At 40.0% G+C, this 22,387-nt stretch overlaps 1 protein-coding gene across 1 annotated transcript in view; it reads left to right on the top strand.

Annotated features, from left to right (window-relative positions):
• The window catches only part of DNAH8 (dynein axonemal heavy chain 8), a gene marked incomplete at its 3' end in the record, with an annotated part of 249,573 nt that overhangs the window by 85,848 nt on the left and 141,338 nt on the right, over positions 1–22,387 (top strand). Inside the window, exons 32-40 of the mRNA XM_079148326.1 lie at positions 1,982–2,181; positions 5,882–6,035; positions 7,441–7,604; positions 9,229–9,331; positions 10,314–10,418; positions 10,799–10,960; positions 14,179–14,403; positions 17,027–17,199; positions 18,001–18,185. Coding sequence (XP_079004452.1) covers positions 1,982–2,181; positions 5,882–6,035; positions 7,441–7,604; positions 9,229–9,331; positions 10,314–10,418; positions 10,799–10,960; positions 14,179–14,403; positions 17,027–17,199; positions 18,001–18,185 — 1,471 coding nt within the window. The remainder of the gene's footprint in view (positions 1–1,981; positions 2,182–5,881; positions 6,036–7,440; positions 7,605–9,228; positions 9,332–10,313; positions 10,419–10,798; positions 10,961–14,178; positions 14,404–17,026; positions 17,200–18,000; positions 18,186–22,387) is intronic.

Raw genomic sequence — 22,387 nt, 5'->3', positions numbered from 1 at the left:
TCCAGTTGAAGCACAAACGTTGTCAGATTTTTTCATGAAACTGGTCTGAGTTTTTTTGCTCTGGTTGTTTTTTAGGTTGACTATCCTTTGGAGCATTAGATTGTTTTAAAAGTGGACTTTGTAACTTTTGTTTGTTGGGAGGGTTCACCCTGAATGGCAGAAGTTCAAAAAATTTGGCTTCCATGATTTGCTAAAATTGTTTCTCCCATTCTGTGTTTTAACTTGCCTTGGCTGGTAGCCTTGTATTTCCTCTTCCACTACCCATCTTCCCTCAGCCCTGGGTCCAGAACCAGGTGTTATAATAGCAGTTTATCCCCTACCGTGCTGTGGTGGGATGGATCTAGGCACCAGCTGACCTGTTTCAGGTCCTGGTTGTAGGTGGAGTCCCTGTCACTGCATCCCTCTGTACACAGCATCATCTAATCTGAACAACCAGATGACAGCTGGAGGCAGTGTTGTCAGGCTCCTTCCACAGAGGGAGGGATCTAGACCCAGCCCTGGCTCCTTCTCTCTGATCTACTGCTTTAAGTCTCCTTTATCCCAGAGCAACCAGAGGTCTGACCCACTGGCCACAACCCTCAGGTCTGAGCTTCAACTCTGCCCTTGAGTTTGCATTATCTTTTCTACTTCTTGCTTGTATTTTAAAGCCTGGCTATGTTTGTTTTTTACTCTCTCTTTTTTGTATTTTATCCATCATTCTAAACTTTTTAGAGATGAGGAAACATACCACATGACCAGAAATCTCCCATATATATGTGTTTGGATTTTCTGCCCTCCTCTGCCTCTTTTTTAACAGTGTATGTACACCAAAAGTTTTGCTTCCAATGTGTTTTTGCCCTGTTTGTAAATATTACTAAGATACTCTTGAAGGAAACAGAATTGAAAGAAATCTTGGTGACCATCTCATTTTTATCAGGAGGCTTTTATATTTAAAAATGTAGCCAGTCATAGGCTGGTGTTTGAAAATTTATTTTTAAAATGGAAAGTACTTCTGGAGATCAGGTATTAACTCTTGGCACTGCAGAGGGACTCTGGGGACTATCTGCTCAGAGGCACCCTGCTGCTCTGTCGCGTGCCCTCCCACTAACCCACCTGGGTTCCTGCTGCTACCGGGTTTCCTGCCTCTACAGGAGGTCTTTCCCCTCCACTAGAATGTCCTTCCTCCACCAAGCCACGCTCTACCCGAAGGGTGCCTGCTCCTCAGTGAAAGGCCTTTCCTCCTTGGGCACAAGTCAGTTCTCCCTCCTTAAAACTCATGATTCTCTCATGACATTTAGGACACACTAATTTGTGTCATGTGTATCAGTGGCAAAATCTTACACCTTTACATTCCTTTCCATCTTTGTGAATCTAAGTATGAAATAAGTTGAGGTATGGTGGGGAAAATATGTCACTTTTATTTTCTTTTGTGAGACTTTTACATCAAGGATTCTCAGGGAAGTGGGAAAACCCATAAGAAAAAAATTGAGTCATCTGTTAAGCCAGAACAAGCAAGAATATGCTAACATTTATGTTACTTGAAATAGTTCAAAAGATTCACATATATTCTCATTTGATTCTCCCTGCTGGCCTCCAGGATGGATAGGACAACTGGGATTATCTCCCCTTTAGTAAAAACCTCCAGTTAGAAATGTGATCAAGGAACCGCGGTGTAGCTTCATGGTGGAGCGCTTGCCTGGCATGCACAAGATCTGTGTTTGATCCCCAGCACCACAAGCAATTAATACAATTAAACTAAATTTAAAAAGTGACTTAAGTTCCATTATCTTATATATGTGGTACAAGAGAATAGTTCGGAGTCGAGTTATAAGGTTCTGCTGTGAGCCTGCAGCACGCAAGTCTTGGTTTTCTTAGCTGCAAAATGACCCCCTGAACTAGATGACTTCTGAGTCCCTCCCAAGCTAAACCCTTCTGTGATTTTATGATGCACTTAACTTGAGGTTGGAAGTGTCATGCCGTATTCTTTGATTTTCCTCTGAAGGATATTTGCATATCTGCCAGTAAGGAAAAGGATATCGAGGCCAAGCTGACGCAGGTGATTGAGAACTGGACCAACCAGAACCTGAGTTTTGCAGCCTTTAAGGGAAAGGGCGAGCTCCTGCTCAAAGGGACCGAGTCAGGAGAGATCATCACTCTGATGGAGGATAGTTTAATGGTCTTAGGCTCCTTACTAAGCAACAGGTAATTTTATAATTTGGGGGAGAGACTTCAATTTGGTGTTCCGGGTTATACAATATGATGCCTCATATTGCATATTGTCCCACCTGCAAAACTGGGAGTTTTGCAGGTGGGACATCACAGAAGATTCTGCCCCACACTGCTGGCTCTCCTCTGTTCTGATATGAATGTTTTCCCCAGCAGTCATGACCCCCATCCAGTCTTTAATGGCACTCAACTCCCCTCCCCTGTTTTCCCAGGTGGCCCCCATCATAACCACCTCCCTGCCCTGTGGGTTCTCTGAACATCTTGGCTCCGTCCTGAGATGTCCTCTTTGTTTTATCTTCTCTTTTTTGGTTCCTCTGAGTTCTTATCATTGCCCTCTTTGGCTAACCCTGTTTGAGCATTTGCCCAGTGTCCCAGGAAAAGCAAGCTGGCCACACACAAAGGCAGTATACCTCCTCGGGGGCTTGGCACTGAGGGGCTTGCTTTTTTTTTTTTTTTAGATTTCAGGGCAAAGTTTATTAGAAGAAATCAAGTAACTGTTAAATCTCCCTCCACCCCATTCCAGTATTTATGCCTCCACCTCTCAACAGAGGGCGATTTGTTCAGAGTGGTGCTACTCCGAGAGCATTTTAGGTCAGTTGCCATCTCCTGAGTTCACTGCTACATTTGTCACCTGTGATCAATATACAAATTATCGGTGGTCAAAGGTACACAAGAGGCACAGGGGGTGGGGGATGATCCTCTACTCAGGAGTGTTCTAGGAACGACACCTGGAATGCTCAACTTGTTGAAGGGCTTGCCTACATTAAAAAAAGACGTTGGGAAGGTGTCCACTGCTGAGAAAGCAAGGTACAAGCTGATTCTGGAAGGGGACAATAAAAATGTACACAGGAGCTGGGGGTGTCGCTCAGTGGTAGAGCACTGCTCTAGCGAGTGGAAGGACTGAGGTTTCGCCCCAGCACTGCGGGTAGGAGGTGGCGGGAATACATAAAAAGAACTCTGCTCACATCATTCCAGGAATGACAAGGGAAAGGAAAGCTTAGGGCTTCTCTGAATTACCAGCATTCCAAATCAAACGTATCCCTCGTTGGAGACCAGCTCCTTTACCTCCTCACGGAAACTGAAGAAAACATCTATCATTGTTTCATTTTGCTCTAACTCGTCTCTCACTAAATAATCTTCTAATCTGAAATTTGGTTTCCTTAGCAGTATCAGCACTACAAAAAGATAGTCCATGATGGGCAAGTGATTAATAAAAATTTGGGGTGAGAAATTTGAGCTTCAGAGGCTTACTTTTTTATGAAAAGTGAGTATATCTGTGTTGAGTCTACTGTGCCTTGAACGAGGCCACTGTTCATCACTGAACTGTGGGACGAACTCAGAGGTACATGTGATCTCAAGCACAGTTTTAGGAAATTCCGATGGAAATGTCAGGTCTTTGATCTGGGTATTCACAACCTGTATTCTCCTAGCTGACTGGACAGTAGTTCTTGGCTGGTTTTCACACTAACACACCTAAGAAATATGTCACAAGCCCATCATTAACAGAGACAATGTCCAGGGAACATGGGAATTCTAATTTCCCTTCTTCAGGTTGGGGGTCCCTGGTTAATGAATGACACCTGCATGACCTCTGGCCCCAGGGGCAGCCTTGTATTTGAATAATGTATTAATCAGATTCTGGCTGAGTTTATTGAGATAAAGATCCCAAAGTCATGCTCTGATTTCAGGGAATCTGAATAGTCCTGGCAAAGGTGACCCTAAGATGTTCACTGGTTCCTAAACTTCACCAGCTACTACTTCCCCATTACAGATTTTGTCATCCTGACTTCCTGCATGATTATGAACTCTTGAAGTAGTGACTATAGATTGCCGAGCTGTGCCTGTGGCCAAGGAGTTCAGGATGTAAATTCTTGAACTTTGTATTTGCTTGGATATAACCTGGCTGGTAAAATACCAGTTTATATTCCTAGTAAACTCAATGTTGAGGTCCTGCTAGGCAGAGTATAAGGATATCCACGAAGCCATCACATTTTGGGAAAGTCTCCTCCTAGAGAACTTGGCAGCACCTACTGAACCTGGAATCCCTAACCACAGACTGACCTCAGAGGAGGCAGTGCCTGCTGTCCTCTGGGGCTACCTGGATGTGGCTTCAGAGGTAAGTTGGACGTCTCTGTGGGTGAGACATGACTCTGGATATTGCCTGGAATGTAACAGTTCCCTGGTGAATCCATGGGACTCGGTGGGCCTTCCTCTTAGTCATGGGTTCCGCCACATGCAGTTGTACAATGCAGATACATGACTAAAAGACAGAAGCTGGTTGTGCCAGGTTTCACTTCCAGTCACCCTTTTTCATGTTGGGAGGTTATGTACACCAAAGGTGACTCTTACTCTCTAAATGGGACTGTTCTTGACCCTCGAGATCCAGCTGCTTCGTCTTCCTGGAACACCTGCCTATGCCATCTAACTTTCCATGTCTTGAGTTTGAAGGTGTTTGGGGTATATTTACTGCCTTTTGGCTTCACATCAGTGGCCAGAGGGACAATATATATTAGGTTTTAGGAAAAATGCCTCTTATTGCCTAAACAACTGAATTGGAACAATTTTTGTACAACTCCCTTTGTGACTCCAGATATCATATAGGCTTCCAGATAAGTTATAGGTCACTCAGGCATCAGACTGTACTCAGAAAAGCCTTCTGGGTCACCTTCTGGGAAATCCTCTATATGTGAGTATTTTCAGATCAGATCACTCTGTCCTGGATCAAGAAAAATTTTAAGACCCTAGGGAATAAATGTTCTGTTCTCCAGGGAGCACTTGATCCCACATCGGAACTACTTGCCATGACCATAAACTGAAGTTTGCCTCGTGCTGTAACTGAAATTGGGTCTTTACCCAGTAGCTGCCCATCAGTTCTTCTATGACATCCACTCTATGTCTTGTCTTTTCTGTTGAGCTCAACTTTATGGGTACCTTGTGTTCCCATAAACACTTCAGCCAACACCAATGACCAGAAAACAGGACCCAGAGTCTTTGGGAATAGTTACCCGGGATCTCTAGCACTGCAGAATCAGTTGTAGTGCCTGGCGAAATTGATAGTCTCTGGGTGGAGGTCAAACCACAAGCTTGACCCTAATATTGTAGTAATCTTTCTCTGAGTGAACCTGGGGATGCCTACCCCTCTCCTGATATTTAAGGGCTAGATTTGTTTTGTCTCATTAGAGATGATCTATCTCTTAGATGAAAACTTCAAGACCATTCATAGAAGGAAAATTGCTGGGTAATGGTCTCTTTCCCGATATTCATTAATTCCATAGACCACAGAAAAGCAAACAGTGGGTTATGTGTTGCTCTCACAGGAAGTTCCCACTTGTACTGGGCTCACAGAAGTCTGGGAAAACAACCTTATTCTTGTTACTGTTTTATTCCCAGGACCAACCAGCCCAGTTCCTTTGTTGGACCTGCATGCCATAAGACTTGCCCCATTTTCCTGTTCTGTGACTGCCACATGGGAACAAAAAGTGAAGTCACTATAATTATATGAGTTTTATGACTAAAAAGCAGAGATTTCATTGAGTCTATAATATTTCTGAGGGACTGCCCTTTTAGGACAAAATGTTTATTCCCAAAGAAATGTTTCTCCTGTGATTTACTTTGTTAGGCCGTGCTGTTTAATGATCTTCCTTGAAACATAACATTTTCCATTCTTGCCTTTTAGATATAATGCTCCATTTAAAAAAAATATACAGAATTGGGTGTATAAATTGTCCACTTCCTCAGATATAATTGAAGAGTGGCTAGTGGTGCAGAACCTTTGGGTCTACCTGGAAGCTGTCTTTGTAGGTGGAGATATTGCGAAACAGCTGCCTCAGGTAAATAGGGCTTTTTGTAATGTCTGATAAAATAATGGGGTGTGTGTGATCTGCAGGTCTCTGTGAAAGGTGTATGGTCAAGTCTTAACCCATACCACTGGTTGGTAAACTATGGCCACTTGCTTGTTTAAAAAAATTTTATTGGAACATGGCCACATCCACTTATTTGCATATTGTCAATGGTTGCTTTAACACTATAACAGCAGAGCAGAGTCATTGTAACAAAAATCATATAGCCCACAAAGTCTTAAATATTGTACTGTCTGAAAAATGCTCACCTCTGATTTACATTTTTAGAAAGAAACAGGTAGTTTCAAACACTGAAAAATCTTGAAGTATGTGAGTACTTGCAGATGCAAACTATTAAATTATAGTAGTTCATCTCTTTCAAGAGCTAACCTTATAATATTCCTCTGAGAATAGTATTGAAGTTAATCTGTATTCTATAAGCACAAATTAACTCTTAGTAAGTCTGCTACTAGCAGATCAGAAACATACTGTGGGGTAAAGAAACAGCCTGAGAACCTTGTAATGAAACCTTTGAAACAGTTCCTTTGGGGACTTTTAAGCAAATGTCAATAATTAACTGATGGTTTTAGACTATGAAGGCAACTTTCCTATTAGAAAATTAAGCCTGAAATAATTAAGCTAGAAATTCCTAAAGGTTTTCTGTCGACAAATGGGATCTATATAGGTTATAAATGGGATCTATATAGGTTATAAATCAAGGACAAAAAGCATTGAAAATGCTTGATTTTTATTTGTAATACATTTTTAGAGCACAAAACTAAAACATATTGGCTTTGTTTTTTAATTAGAAAGTTGCATTTTTAAAAGAGGCAAGATTATGCCAATTTCTAGAGGCATTTTTGCAACTGAATGCAAAGTTTCCTATCATCCATAGTAAATAGAAAGTTTTCATTTGCACAAACGTAAATGAAGCTTTGTTTTGTGTTTTTATTGTTTTTTTTTTTTTTCTTTCTTCTCCCCGCCTGGGGTACCATTGAGTTGTAATTATTCCAAGGACCCTGAGATCAAATTATTTTCATGCTTCTTCACTTTGCTCATCAAACCAAAACACCTGGGGTGCTGAAAGACTAGATTTGAACTTTAAGTTGATAGCTCTGCAAATTAATCATGTAGCACTTCAAAAATGTATTAAATGCAAGGAAACAAATAACCAGTAAACCCCATTGTAATGGAGCAGTATTTTTAATAAGAAGCTTTATAAGTTCAGGGTTTTGTGTTCTTCAGAATCAATTCAGTTGAAAAAATAATTGTTTAAATTATGTAGTCTAAGATTAATCTAGGCTGGTTTGAAGAACCGTAAGAAAGTCCAAACTGAACACTTTGCTTTTTCAATCATCCACATGCTAATCTTTACTCCCTATGGATTTATTTTTAGGAAGCAAAACGTTTTCAGAATATTGACAAGGCGTGGATAAAAATAATGCAGCGTGCTCATGAGAATCCCAATGTGATCAGTTGCTGTGTTGGAGACGAAACCATGGGGCAGCTCTTGCCCCATCTACATGAGCAGTTGGAAGTGTGTCAGAAGTCACTTACAGGGTAAGAGCTGACTTTTGAAATAATGCATCATTTTATATGTGATGGTGTTTTATCCCTCACAAGTTACTAGCACAGACTACTTTTCTGGCTTTATAGAAATGGTTCAAGTGGGAATAGGATTTTATATTTTCACATAAATTTAGTTTTTCTTAGACTTGTGGTGGGTGAATGAAGGTATTGTGTTAGTTTCCTACAACCTTAGGTGCCCTTCAACAGATGAATTGATAAAGAAAATGTGGTATATATGCACAATGAAGTATATTATCAGCTATAAAGAAGAATGACTTTATGACATTTGTTGGTCAATGGATGGATCTGGAGACTATCATGCTAAGTGAATTAACCCAGATCTCAAAAGCCCAAGGTCAAATGTTTTCTCTGTATGTGGAAGCTAATCCACAATAAGGAGTGTGGAGGGGAAGAACAGAAGTTTAGTAGATTAGACAGTAAGGGATGGAGGGAAGGGACAGGATATAGGAAAAGGAAAGACAACCTAACTTTCCTTTGTGCATATATAAAAACATCATAGTGAATCCAACCATCATGTACATCCACAAGATTGGATCCTAACTAGAATTAGATATATTCTATGCTTGTATAATTATATCAAAATGAATTCTACTGTCACACGCATAACTAAAAAGAACCAATAAAAAAATTTAGAAACATTGTATTAGTTTCCTAAGGCTGCTGGGACAAACTATGTAGCTTAAAACAATAGAAATGTATTCTCTCAGCCCTAGAGATGGGAAGTCTGAAATCAAAGTCAGCTCCCTCGAAGGCTTTATGGGAGAATCCTTACTTGCTGTTCACACCTTGTGGTGGTGCAGGGAGCTCCTTGGCTTGTGGATACTTAACTCCACTTCCTGTGTCTGTCTTTACCTGGTCTTCTCCTTTCCTTCTCCTGCACTAGTCATTGGTTTTAAGGCTCATCTGGATCATCTGGATTATGGAGGACAAGGTCTTCTCAAGACCTTTAACTTCATGTCTGCAGAGTCCTCCTTCCCCAGTGTCACACTTACAGATTGCAGGGAACAGTATGTGACCGTGCCTTCTGGAGGGCTCTCCTTCAGTCCACTACAGGCAGGGAGTACAGAACTTCACTGAAAGGACAGCTAACCAGACGAATTCACAGATAATTTTCTTAAAGAAATTTGTAATTGTTTTTCTTACAATTAAGTTTGTTCTCATTGTCTGTTTAAAATTGGGTTATGCGATATATCCCAGTTTGTTCCAGTGACTGCCTCTGTCCTCACTTAGTGGTTAATTGTCCCCTGAGTCATCCTCACAACATCCTGGTTTGGAGATAAATTCTATGTTCACTGTGGATTCCAGCCATGAAGTTCCCATCACTCTTAGGAAAGTCTCAGGAAGGCTCCTGAGGAGGAAGGGGAGATGGATGCTGGGGGGCCTTGCTCCACATCCCTCTCATTGCTCCCCTTGTTTTCCCCAGTGTCATCTGTGGTGGAGCCTGGACTTTGGTTCTCCCTGAATGCCCCAGGTGTGAATGGAACATACCTGTAGGTGTTCACTGTGATCTTTTTGAAGATGTGTTGACTGAAAAACATCCATAAATCAAAAAGAAAAAGATCACTTGGTAATGTGCTGTTGACTTTCTCTGAAGGTATTTGGAGAAGAAGCGATTATTATTTCCAAGATTCTTCTTTGTATCTGATCCAGTTCTCCTGGAAATCCTTGGACAAGCCAGTGATTCCCATACCATACAGGTACAACCTTAAGTATGTGTGATTCAGGGTGCTTTTTCAACACCATGCATAATCCAAACTAAAAAATAAAGTTAACATCTGAAATGGGCAGACAGGAAAGATGAGCACAAAAGAATATGTTGCTTATAGAATGTCCTATTTGCTGTGGATTCAAGCCTGTCAGCCTCCCATGATCCAGTGGCATTGGTGAAATATAGTCACCTGCTATTCCCCTGGCTAGGTGTGCGACATTGGCAAACTTCTTAATTTTTCCATGCCTCAGTTTCCTCATCTGTAAAGTCAGGACGTTAACGGTTCCCACCTTGTAGACTTGTCATGAGGATTACATGAGATAATACAAAACGGCACACAATGTGTGCTTGCTGACTGCAATTCACCCTCATGAGACTCTTTCTCTAAATATTCATAGACCAAATGGGGCCTTGTTTGGATTGATCCTTTTTTTCTTTCCAGAAGCTTCTCAAGTGCTCTTAGCATTTCCAAGAGTGCTTCTGGAGGAAGAGAATACCCACACACAGGGCATGGGAGCCTCATCCCAGGCCTTTTCTGGCTTGGGGACCTGGGAACTATTTTCTTCCTTGTTGGCTTCCAGGGAGTTGTGGGGATGAGAAAAAAGAGAAGGGAAGTAAAGTCTGTGAAAGGCAGAGGGAGAGCTAAGGGCGACGGCAGGGAAGAGGGCTGGGATGGTACGATGCAGGCTCCAGCTGAAGGGAGGAAGGAGCAGTCCAGTCCCATCACATTTGCAGGACTTGGAGAAAACATTCTGTGGGATTTAAAAAAGTGAGCCTCTAAAGTCAGCCAAAGGCCAAGGCAGTGTTTGTATTTTTGTTGTTGTTGTTATTGTTTTTTGTTTTGTTTTAGAGACAGGGAAGTAGATTTCTTATGTTTATAAAGATAAAAGATACTAAGGTTTTGAAAACACCTCTGTGCCTTGTGTGTTTAGCCTCGTGCGTCATGTTGTGTTCTCTCGTGTTTCTTACAGCCACATCTCCCTGCAGTGTCCGACAACATAAATGAGGTGACATTTCATGCCAAAGACTATGATCGTATGTTGGCCGTCATATCAAGAGAAGGAGAAAAAATTATTGTAATTTACTTTGGCTACAATTTTGTTATTAGGATTTCTTTAAAAAATGTTGAGGCTGGGGAGAATGTAGGGGGCAGAGATTTAGTAACCATAGGTCCTAATTCCGTAGCTCTGACCTTGATACAAACGAGTTTGGTGAAATCATTTCACTTATCTGAGATTCATTTTTATTGATGAAATGAGAGTTTAGACTAGATGATCTTTATAGTTCCTTCCAGTTATGGTAATAGATGATCATACCCATGTTTTACATATTTTGTATAATTATAAAACAATTTGTTTGCATGGAGGGACCATGATTTATCAAGTCAAGCGTGTGACATTTGTAAAAATACCGAATTATTGTCACTTTGTAATCTATTTGTGATGAATTGTTTTAGCTGGATAGTCCTGTGATGGCCAAGGGTCCTGTAGAGATTTGGCTTCTGGAATTGTTGAAAGTGCAAATGTCATCCTTACATAATATAATTAGGTCTGCATTCTATCAAATCAGCGATTCGGGATTTCAACTCTTACCTTTCCTCAGTCACTTCCCAGCACAGGTGAGAATACACAGTCTTTACTAATGTTAAAGAGAAGGAAATGGGGCGGGGTGGAAGTGGCGGGCAGATGCTTAGGCAGGATGGGCCTGACGCCATGCAGGCTGTACATAGGATACGGATGCAGACCTGGGAATGCACAGATATAAAAGGAATGAGCTTACTTTTTCCTGAAATGAAATCCATCTTGCCTTTTTGTTTGTTCAAGTGATTCAAGGGTAAATTGGCATATGTGTCAAGGAGACTTCTCCTGCAGGTAGCTTCTTAGAGAGAGAAGAGGCTGGGGTGGAGAGAATGTTCTCAGGAACAGCTCTCATGTCCTCTGTCTCTTAGAAATGCGTTGTAATGCATCGAGTAGTATTAAAACCCAGTATCAGAAATGAGTGTCATTAAGTCTTCATCTTAGATAAATGAAAAGTGGTGATTCGTGATCTGATCAGAAGCAATGTGAGACAGAAGACAAGGAATGTCCAAGGAAAATACAGGCAGTGTTTGCCCAAACTATATTTCTTCTGCAACAATTCCCCACAACAGGAACTTGAAATCCTGAGTTGGTGCACACACAGTAGAGACAGCTGAGATGTTAAGAAATTATTCATTCAAACTGCACAAGCACAAATATGGAATCAACCTTTATTGGACAGAATATTTTAATATTGTGATTTTAGTATTGTATAGTATCTTTGACGAGCTTTAGTATTCTTATTAGTATTATTACCTTTGTGATACAGCTTTCTAAAATACATTACTTGGTAAGCTGAGAAAATAGCTCCTTAGGTTAAATCAATGTATTTTCCCGTCCTAGGAAAACTGCACCCTCTATGTTCTGAAGTCTAATTTAGACCAAGGATTTAGCATTAGGTGGAAAGTTGAGGGCAAGTTCAGAGCAGTGGTGAAGTCAAGCACGGTATAAGGGTATAGTAGGAAATTTGACCAGCTTTCAGGATTTTATATATATTATATAATGTAATATAAAAATAATGATATTTATGTGTATATCATTTTTAATATATTTTTAGTTGTAGATGGACACAATACCTTTATTTATTTATGTGGTGCTGAGAATCAAACCCAGTGCCTCACACTGAACCACAACCCCAACTCATCTATCATTATTTTTAAAGCAGTTTTTCCAAAAAAGCAAAATTTGTGTACTATCAAGTTAACTTAAAAATTTTATCTAAAATTGGTTAAACTCCTCTATCTCTCACCCTGCACAAAACTCAACTCAAAATGGATCAAGGACCTAAGAATTAGACCAGCAACCTTGCACCAAATAGAAGAAAAAATAGGCCCGAATCTTCATCATGTAGGCTTAGTACCAGACTTCCTTAATAAGACTCCCAAAGCACAAGAAATCAAAACAAGAATCAATAAATTGAATGGATTCAAACTAAAAAGCTTTTTCTCAGCAAAGGATACAATTAGTAATGTGAAAAGAGAGCCTACAGAGTGGGAGAATATCTTTTCCACACACACTTCAGATAGAGCACCAATCACCAAAATTTATAAAGAACTTTTAGAAATTTTCACCAAAAATACAAAGAACCCAAACAATAAATGGGCCAAGGAACTGGGCAGGCACTTTACAGAAGATATACAGGCAATTAACAAATATATGGAAGATTGTTCAATATCTCTAGTAATTAGAGAAATGCAAATTATAATGACTAATATTAAGAACACAAGCAATAATAAATGTTGGCATGGATAGGGGGTAAAAGGCACATTTGTACATTGCTGGTGGAGTTGCAAATTGGTGCAGCCACTCTGGAAAACAGTATGGAGATTCCTCAGAAAACTTGGAATGAACCTGCCTTTTGATCCAGTTATCCCACTCCTCGGTTTATATCCAAAGGATTTAAAATTAACACACTACAGTAACACAGCCACATCAATGTTTATAGCAGCTCAATTCACAATAGCTAGATTGTGGAACCAACCTAGATGCCCTTCAACAGATGAATGGATAAAGAAACTGTGGTATATATACACAATGGAATATTATTGAGCCATAAAAAAGAATAAAATTATGGCATTTGCAGATAAATGGATGAATGGAGAATATCATGCTAAGTGAAGTAAGCCAATTCCAACAAACCAAAGACTGAATGTTTTCCTTGATAAGTGGATGATGACGCATAATGGGGGTGGGGGAATGGGGGGTAAGAGAAGAATGGGGGAACTTTAGATTACCTAGAGGGAAATGAGAGGGGGGAGGGAGTGAGGGTATGAAAGATGGTGGAATGAGACAGATATCATTACCCTATGTACTTGTCTGATTACACAAATGGTATGAATCTACATTGTGCACAACCATAGAAACAAAAAGTTGTACTCCATTTGTGTACAATGAATCAAAATAAAAAAATAATAAAAAGACAGGTTTTCCTAAAAAGTCAAAAAAGAAGAAGATAGGCAGCATATTGTGTTTAGAAGATGCAAAGAAACCTCTGGAAAACCTAGCTCAAGGGAAAATACACAATGAAGAGTACATTAATTCCATTTGCTTTTCTTGAGAAAGAAAAACAATGGAGGTATCCAGTGATCTCAGGCCCTCTATGAAACATTTCCTAGCCATCTTCTATAACTTAAGTGATTGTTCGGATGTATTCCCCCAAGTTCATGTGTTGGACACTTAACTCCCAAAGGAATGGTATTGGGAGGTGGGGCTTAATAAGATGTGATTACATCATAGGGGCTTGGTCCTCATGATGGACATATGTCGTTATTGCCGTAGTAGGTTGGTTATCATGAGAGCAGTTTCCATATGAGAACACGTTTGGCCCCCTCTAGCAATAGCCTGTGCAAGCTCTGGCCCTTCTGCCCTCTGCCGTGAGTTGATGCAGCAAGAAGGCCCTCAAAGGATCTGGCTCCTAGACTTTGACTTCCTAGCCCCCAGAATTGTGAGGAATAAATTTCTTTTCTTATAAATCTCCCAGTCTGTAGTATTCCGTTATAACAACACTAAATAACTGAGACAACCTACATAGTTTAATAAATGGTGGACATTTAATTCATTTAATAATTTAATTATCTATGTACATTGAAATGATGAAATATTAATAATTAGGATATTAGCTGTCCACCTTTCAGACTGGAGAAACAAATGTCTCGATTTCAGATTAAAATAACTAAAACTTGGTTCGCTGTCACATGATTAAGTGGCCACTAAATCTTATTGTAGACATGATTTGACTGTTTGTTTACTGGGTTTGCAGGTTGGGCTTCTGGGAATTCAGATGTTATGGACACATGATTCAGAAGAAGCTTTAAATAATGCAAAAGATGACAGGAAAATCATGCAAGCAACCAATCAGAAATTTTTGGATATTCTTAATGTTCTTATTAGCCAGACAACGCATGACCTAACCAAGTTTGATAGAGTGAAATTTGAAACTCTGATTACCATCCACGTGCATCAGAGAGATATTTTTGATGATTTGGTAAAGTATCTTTTTTTCCTATATCAAAGCAATTTAGAGTACGAATTAATAATGAAGAGCTAAGTATTGTACATATTGCCTAACTTACACGAACTTCCCATCTTCTTGGTCCTTTTTTATGACTGTCTCCATCAACACCATGTCCATAATCGCCTGCTCTGGATAGTTTGAACAACCACATATTATATATATTCCTTTAGTACTCTGAATGTCTGGAACCAGTGATATGACATAAACCAACTAATTATTAAATTAAACGATTATTGGAACATGACATAGTTGAGGTGGGTGGGTCATGAGCGACGATGGGCCAGTTGGGAACGGACAAGTCCAGACAGAATGGACCAGCTTTCAGGAGCTCTCATGGCTGTTTGTTTAGTTGAGCTTCCCGTAGGGTTTGATTTGGTCAGGGTTCTGTGGAGTGGGAGTAAGTGAAGTGGTTTTGAATTCTCCTTGGAACTAGAGGTTTGGGGCCCACTGAGTCACCCCAAGGCGGAGATTCTTACCATGGGATGGGGTCCCCCGTGGTTTCCATATACCACCACTGACAGTCCTTGGCTTTATTCTACTTAAATTGGATTAGTCTTAATGACATCTCTTTCCTTCATTACAGATATGTAATCCACTCCACTCAGGGCCCTTTTTAGAGAATATGATCACAGACTACTTGTTTCAAACCTTTATCAAAAATTCCGATCAGATAAATTATATTTATTGAAGGCTGTTTGAAGACATGGAGTCAGTCCATCTGTTCTCTTGCAGTCTAGATCCTCCTCCTTTTTTCAAAATATTACATGCCAGCCAGTTGCATTGGCATCACCTGGGGGCTTGTTAGTAAAACAGAATCTCTAGTCCTCCTCTTCCCACCCCAGACCTACTGAAATCAGAATGTATGCTTTAACAAGGTTCCCAGATGATTCATATACATATTAAAGTTGAACAAAAACTACTGTAAGATTTTCTCTGGATCAATCTAACCATCAGAACACTGTGTACCTAACCATAGTGCTTTGGCCTTTCACAGACTTGCTTTCATTGAATTGCAATTACCGTTATACTTCTACTTTCAATTAAGTGCACCTCAAGAAACACTAGAGTGGAATCCATTACTGTATCTGCTGTGAGCATCCTAGTGAGGATATTCATGCATCTCTCATTGGCTTCTAAAGCTTAAGTCCTGTGGAAGAAATTTCTTGTAAAACTAAGAGCTGGGTTGAAGCCATAGCTCAGGGATAGAGTGCTGGCCTAGCACATATGAGGCCCAGGGTTTGATTCCAGCCCCACAAACAAAAAAGCAAGAAAAACAAAACCCTAAGTGCTGAGCAGAGCTTTACTCTCCATGTAGAATGGGAAACCCACACAACGAAAACTACAGAACAGTTTTTGTTGTGTTTACCACTGGCCTCGTGAGGTTTGCATCTCGTTTTTTTTTTTTTTTTTTTGCGGTGCTGGGGATTTGAACCCAGGGCCTTGTGCATGTGAGGCAAGCACTCTACCAACTGAGCTATATCCCCAGCCCATGGAAGTAGCTCTTTTAAAGTTATGAGTACATATGGCACTTTAGGTGGGAAGCCAGCATCCCTAACTGGAGGGGGTAGCATAGGCATAAATAATGCTACAAACAAAAAATGACAGAAAACAAGATTACTAATAGCAAGCCATAGGGACAGCTGGTCAGAGGAGAGCTGACCTTGAGTGGCCAGAGGTTCATTCCTTAGTATCAGCTGAATAACCTGGAAACGGGCCTGCTGAGTTCAAGAGCAGTGAAGAGGACCACCCACCACTTTCCTCAGTTCTGCTGAGGGGGCAGGAGGGAGGTCTCTCCAAGTTTACCACTGAAAAGTCATGGAACACCTCAGAATGCAGTTGGTAGAATGGAGTTTCTAGAGGTGCTTGCCTGGTTTCTGTCTCTTCTAGTGGACCAAATACCAGAGTCTGCATTCATGGTGGTGGGAGCCCAGGATGCCTTGTCCTGCAGGTGTATGCTGATGACCAGAAGGGTTGGTGGCATGGCCAGTATGCTGTCACAGGAAGATATGTGCAATATAACCATGCATTTCCTTGTCTCCTATCTTCAGTGGCTTCCAACTGCCACGAAGACCCTCCCTCAACCCTCCCCCTGGCCCAGCGAAGCCCCAGCTCTCGTCCCTCCTCCAGAGCCCTGGGTGCCCCTGTTGTACTGACCTTTTTTAGTTCCTCAAACAAGCTAAGGAGATCTTCTGGCTTTTGCCCTTTATGTCCCTGGCTGATCCCAACTATTTATCCAGGTGTGAGTTTAGATGTGTCTTTCCCTCAGAGCCCCTCTCTAACCTCCTAGACTAGATTAGGGCCTCTTGCTACATATTTTCATGAACTTGGAATTTCTCTGGCAGAGTTTTCACACAGTATGGAAATTCCTGGCTTCACTGTGGTCTTTTGCCTGTTCCTTTGGTCAACTCCAGAAGGCAGGAACCTTACCTGTCTTTGTCCACCCAGCCCAGCATCAAGCACAAGAAAGGAAATCAATAAACATTTGCTAAATGAAGAATGTGTTCATGAGCCAGTGAATCAAAACCGCCCACAAGCTTGAGTTTTGGACTATTGCAATGCAAGCTGTAACATTTTTTGTATTTATGTTTTTAAGGTAAAAATGCACATCAAGTCAGTTACCGATTTTGAATGGCTGAAACAGAGTAGATTTTATTTTAAGGAAGATTTGGATCAAACTGTGGTATCTATTACCGATGTTGATTTTGTTTACCAAAATGAATTTCTGGGATGCACTGATCGCCTTGTTATTACTCCACTAACAGATAGGTAGAAAACCAAGTTTTTGTTATTTTATTTTGTAATTAAGTAACATGCTTAAAATTGTTTTATAATTGCATTTGAAATATTAACCAGCATATTGTTGTCATGTTGGGTCTGAGCCAGCTCATCAAAGCCAGTCTAACAATCCAGTAACCATAGCTGTTACTTAAATGAACATACACATTAAATTTTTATGAAGTAGAAAAAAATGGAAGAATAAAAGCAAGCTTGAATATCAGCAGTGAGCATTTTATTAATGAATTTTAGACTGCAAAATAGAAAAATATCCTGAGAACTATAAAGGAAGTTATGAGTATTGCAAAGAAGGAGGGTACCTTGAATATCATCTGATTCAGTTTCCAGGTGTTTTCATATTTGGAAATTGATACCTACAGTGAAGTTTCTTGGCCAAGTTGGAATGATCAGTCAGTAGTAGATCCCCTCACCTTTTTTCCAGTGTCTGACACTGGGCAAGCCCTGGGAATTTTTCATCTTTGTCTATCTCACAATGCCCAGTTCAATATGCTGTGCATAGAAGGCATTCAGTAAGTGTTTGTGGAATCAACTTAAATTGGGTGTTAGAACATTGAGCTAAATGTTTAAGTAGGTCTGCTTCCCAGTAAAACTATAACAACTATCAAATTCCATCTTCAACCTCCTCTTGACTTCTCCAACCTCTCCTTTGTTTGGTCCCCTCTTTTGTGTGGGATTCTCAAGCTCTAAAATAAACAGCCCATTCCCATCATCACCTTGGCCTTTTGCTCATTATCTGGCACTCACAAAACTTTGTCTGATTGACACTTGCAGATGCTACATCACATTAGCGCAGGCTTTGGGAATGAACATGGGAGGTGCCCCGGCAGGACCTGCAGGCACAGGCAAAACAGAAACCACCAAAGATATGGGCAGGTGTTTGGGGAAGTACGTGGTTGTGTTCAACTGCTCAGATCAGATGGATTTCAGAGGCCTTGGAAGGATTTTCAAAGGCAAGTGTGAAATAATGCTTATTATTTTGGGGTAAAGTAATAATGCTCATTAGCATTATTTTTTGACATAAATCTAAAATGTTATGCCACATAATCAACATTAGTATAGGTTGATCTATATGATATGGTTATTTTTCTGGATCAAAAGTGGTCCAATACGATCATTTTTAATGGTTTATTGCTGGTGTTGTAGTCCATGCATTGAGTGGATATTGGGTTATGAAAGTGGAATCAATCTGTAATGGGCTGGAACAGCAGTTGAAGAGGTAAAAGCAAGATAGCAAATTGATGAAATATGGGATTTCCCTTTGGGTGTGAAATCCCACTACACTGAAACATTTTTTGAAAAGCATAGCAACCCTGGAAAATAAGAAGAGGGTGGCCATTGGCATTTGGGAAATTTTGAGAAAATCCTGGAAGGTAGGTAAGAGGTGAGTTTAGATGGACAGAAAAAACAAAACAAAACAAAACAAAAACATACAAACAAACGTTCAAGGGCACTTCAGCCTCAGAGCTCAGTCCTTAGAGATCTCTTTATTATCTACATGCATTCTCTGGGTGATCTCAGGGAAACCCAAGTTTTAAATACCATCTGTAGGATGACTCCCAAATTTATGTCTCTTTGAAACTCTGGCTTCATACATGTAAATGCCAACTGGATGCCTCCGCTTAAAAGTGTCATAGGTCCAGATTCACTCGATCCAAAACCACACTCCTGATCTCCCTCTCTGTTTCTTCCATAGTCTTCTTCATTTTCCACTCCGTTCTTCCAGGTGCTCGGACAGAAAAACTCCTTTACTCCTCTGTGTTCTCTCTCACTCACATTCAACCTGTCAGCAAACACTATTGGTTTTACTTTCAAAACGTACCCCAAATCTAACCACCCTGGTCTCTCACCTGGACCATTTCAGTAAGCCTCCTAACTGGTCTCCCTGTCTCCCCTTTGCCCTTCTGTTCGAGCCTCAAAGCTGCACCTTAGTGATCCTTTGACCTGATCCTGACATTCTGCTGCTAAAAGCTGCCTAGTGGCTTCACTCAGAGTAAAAGCCATATTCCTGGTGGTGGTCCTGTTGCCCTACATGCTCAGCCCCGCTCCTTCCCATGCCCCCATTGCACTGCTCTGACCTTCTGACTGCATTCCAGGGCTTTTCCCTCGCTCCTTGGACCATAGCCTGATCGACCTTCCCGATGGTGCTCAGACACCAAAGACCTGTCATTTCTGTTTCTTACGTTCTTCTCTAGACATCTGTCCACGTGGCTCACTTTATAAAGGACATCCACAGCATATACTGCTGAAAATTTGGAAGATTTCTCTTTGAGATGAAGTATAAGACATGGATTCTCATCATTATAACTTCTATTCATCACTGCATTATAATTCTAGCCAGTGAAGTAGAAAACAATAACAGGAACCACAGAAACACAAAGATGAGGAAGAAAGAATGAGCCAAAGGAAGAAAGATAAAATAAGAAATTAAAAAAATTTTAATTAAAAAATTTAAAAGAAAGAAATATAAAATAAGAAATCAGGAAGAAATACAATTTCAACATTTCAATTGATATGGCAGACTGTAAAGAAAATTGAAAAAATCAATAGAAAAATAGAATTTAGAAAGGTTACTAGAATATAAAGTTATGCAAATCAAATTTATTTCTAAAAATCACAGAAAAGTTATAAAATGAAATTTTCAGAAATATACCCATTAGAACATAATAGAGGGTGTGATGTTGGGATGGGAATGGATAACTAGATCAGGGGGATATAGTAGGGAATGCAGGAACAGGCTACAGACACTTGGCATATGGATAAATGTAAATCACTGATGAAGAGTGGACTTCATACTAAATTGTTCTGGGATAACTGGTGACTAATTCTTATCAAGGGGATTGGATCCCTGCCTCATACCATACACAAAAATCAGTTTGGGGGCATAAATGCCTACATGTGGAAAGTAAAACTATTAAGTTTTTAGAAGGTTAAAAAAGTATCTTTGTTTTTAGAATGAAAAGTCTTTTTTAAAATAAAAAAAACCCCACAAACCATAGAGAAAACAGAATTGTTCACTTGCCTCACTTAAATTCAAAGCTTTTGTCCATCAGTGGATACCAAAAAGAAAGTAAAAAGCCATGCCAGAAATTTGGAAAAGGCATTTTCCACAGGAAAAGAAATTTTACATTTCTTTCTATAAAGAGTTAGCATGCTATATATGTATATATATGGTCTACTAATCAATAAGAAAATGTAATAGAAAAATGAGGTAAAGGCATTTTGCAGATGAAGAAAACCAACCGAACAGCAACCAAGTAATGCATATCATAATGAGATTCCATTTTGAACTTAACACACTAACAAAAACTTAAGCGTGACCTTTTTGACCACAGGCAGGGATGTAAGGCAATGGAAACACTCATCCACCCCTGCTGGGAGTATAAGACCTTTTGGGAAGTCAGGCAACATCAGGTTAAAAAGCATACACATGTTGACATCTTGTTTTCTTGGCAACCCAACTCTTGGTGTATGTTCAGATGAACAACACTTTGCACCACAGCGTGTGTGAATGTTCACGGCAGCATTGCTCATGACAGCCATAAGTGGAGACAACCCTGCAGGTGGGCCATGGTAGCCTGGATCCATAAATGGTGAACATGTCTTTTACATGTTACATACGAAGGAAAGAAAAATATATGAAATTGTATTTAACAATGTTGTACAGCATTACAAATGAGTAACTACAATGAGATGCATTGATATAACACAATCTCACAAATAATATCTGTCTATTTGAAATCAGTTTTATTTTTAATATTGACAAGTCATATTTATATTTATTTTTGGGTAACACTGTTGTAATTCAATACATGTATGCAATGTTTAATGATTGAATGAGGGTGATTAACATTCCCTTTCTTCAGATACTTTCCTTACTATGCATTGGCATCTTTCTTCTCCTCTAGTTATTTTTTTTAAACATTTACATTATTTATTTATTTTTATGTGGTGCTGAGGATCGAACCCAGTGCCTCACACGTGTGAGGGCAAGCGCTGTACCACTAGCCACAACCCCAGCTCCTCCTCTAGTTATTTTGACATGTATAATTCACTGTCATAGACTCCAGGTGCCCTATTGTGCTGTGTGACATCAGAACTACTCCCCTCCACTGTTTTGGGGCTGGAGCTCTGCCCTCTCACCATCCCTCACCCTGCCCCTTCCTACCCTCTGGTGACCTCTGTTCTCTTCTCTACTTCTCTGTGATCAACTTTTTCAGCTTCTGCAGATGAATAAGAACATGTGGTATTTCACAAATATAATTTGTCATGAAGAAGGAAGGTCTTGCAAAAACACACAGAATATGATCAAGTTTATTTAAAATTAATTTTATTTAACATTGCAAATAGGTAAAATAAAAAACAAAAATTATATATACATATATGTTAAAATATTACCTATTGTATATTGTAATATGTGTATACAATATGTTATACATAGATATATCTACGTATATGTAGATAGTTTTAAAAAAATGATCTTTCCACAAAGTTCAAGTTAGCAGCCGTCCCTCTTGGAATAGGGAGGAGGGAGAAGTAGCTGGGGAGAAACGCTGGAACTTCCCTATGATGTGTTAAATATCCGGCGTTCACTTGTCCAGCCACTACTTTAAATGGGATGACCAGAGTGCTCTTGTCTCAATATTTTAGTCTTTATTTGATAAAAAGGAGAAGAGGGCTGGTATGGTGGCTCATGCCTGCAATTCCAGTGGCTTGGGTGGCTGAGGCAGGAGGATCGTTAAGTTCAAGGTCAGCTTCTGCAATATAGTGAAACTTTGCCTCAAAATAAAAAATTAAAAGAACTTGAGGAGCTGAGGATGTAGCTCAGTGGCATGAAGCCCTGGGTTTGATCCCTAGCACCATAAATAAATAAATGAATGAAAGGGCTGGGAATGTTAGCTCAGTGATAAAATGCCCCTGGGTTCAATACACAGTGCTACAAACTAAATAAATAGGAGAAGAAAATGTAAACTACAGACTGGAAGAAGAACGTTTTAACATGTACAACTATCAAAAGATTAATATCCAGTATTTAAAAGATTCTCCTCCAGTCATTAAGAAAAGCAAAGTAAAACAATAATGAGATTGCCATTCTCGCTCCTGCCAGATGGGTAGAAATGGAGAATGGCAAACGAACATTGCCGCAGGTTAGAAAGTGTAG

The sequence above is a fragment of the Sciurus vulgaris genome (assembly GCF_902686455.1).
Source record: "Sciurus vulgaris genome assembly, chromosome: 7".
Lineage (NCBI taxonomy): Eukaryota > Metazoa > Chordata > Mammalia > Rodentia > Sciuridae > Sciurus > Sciurus vulgaris.
This window is presented reverse-complemented; position numbering and strand designations above follow the sequence as displayed.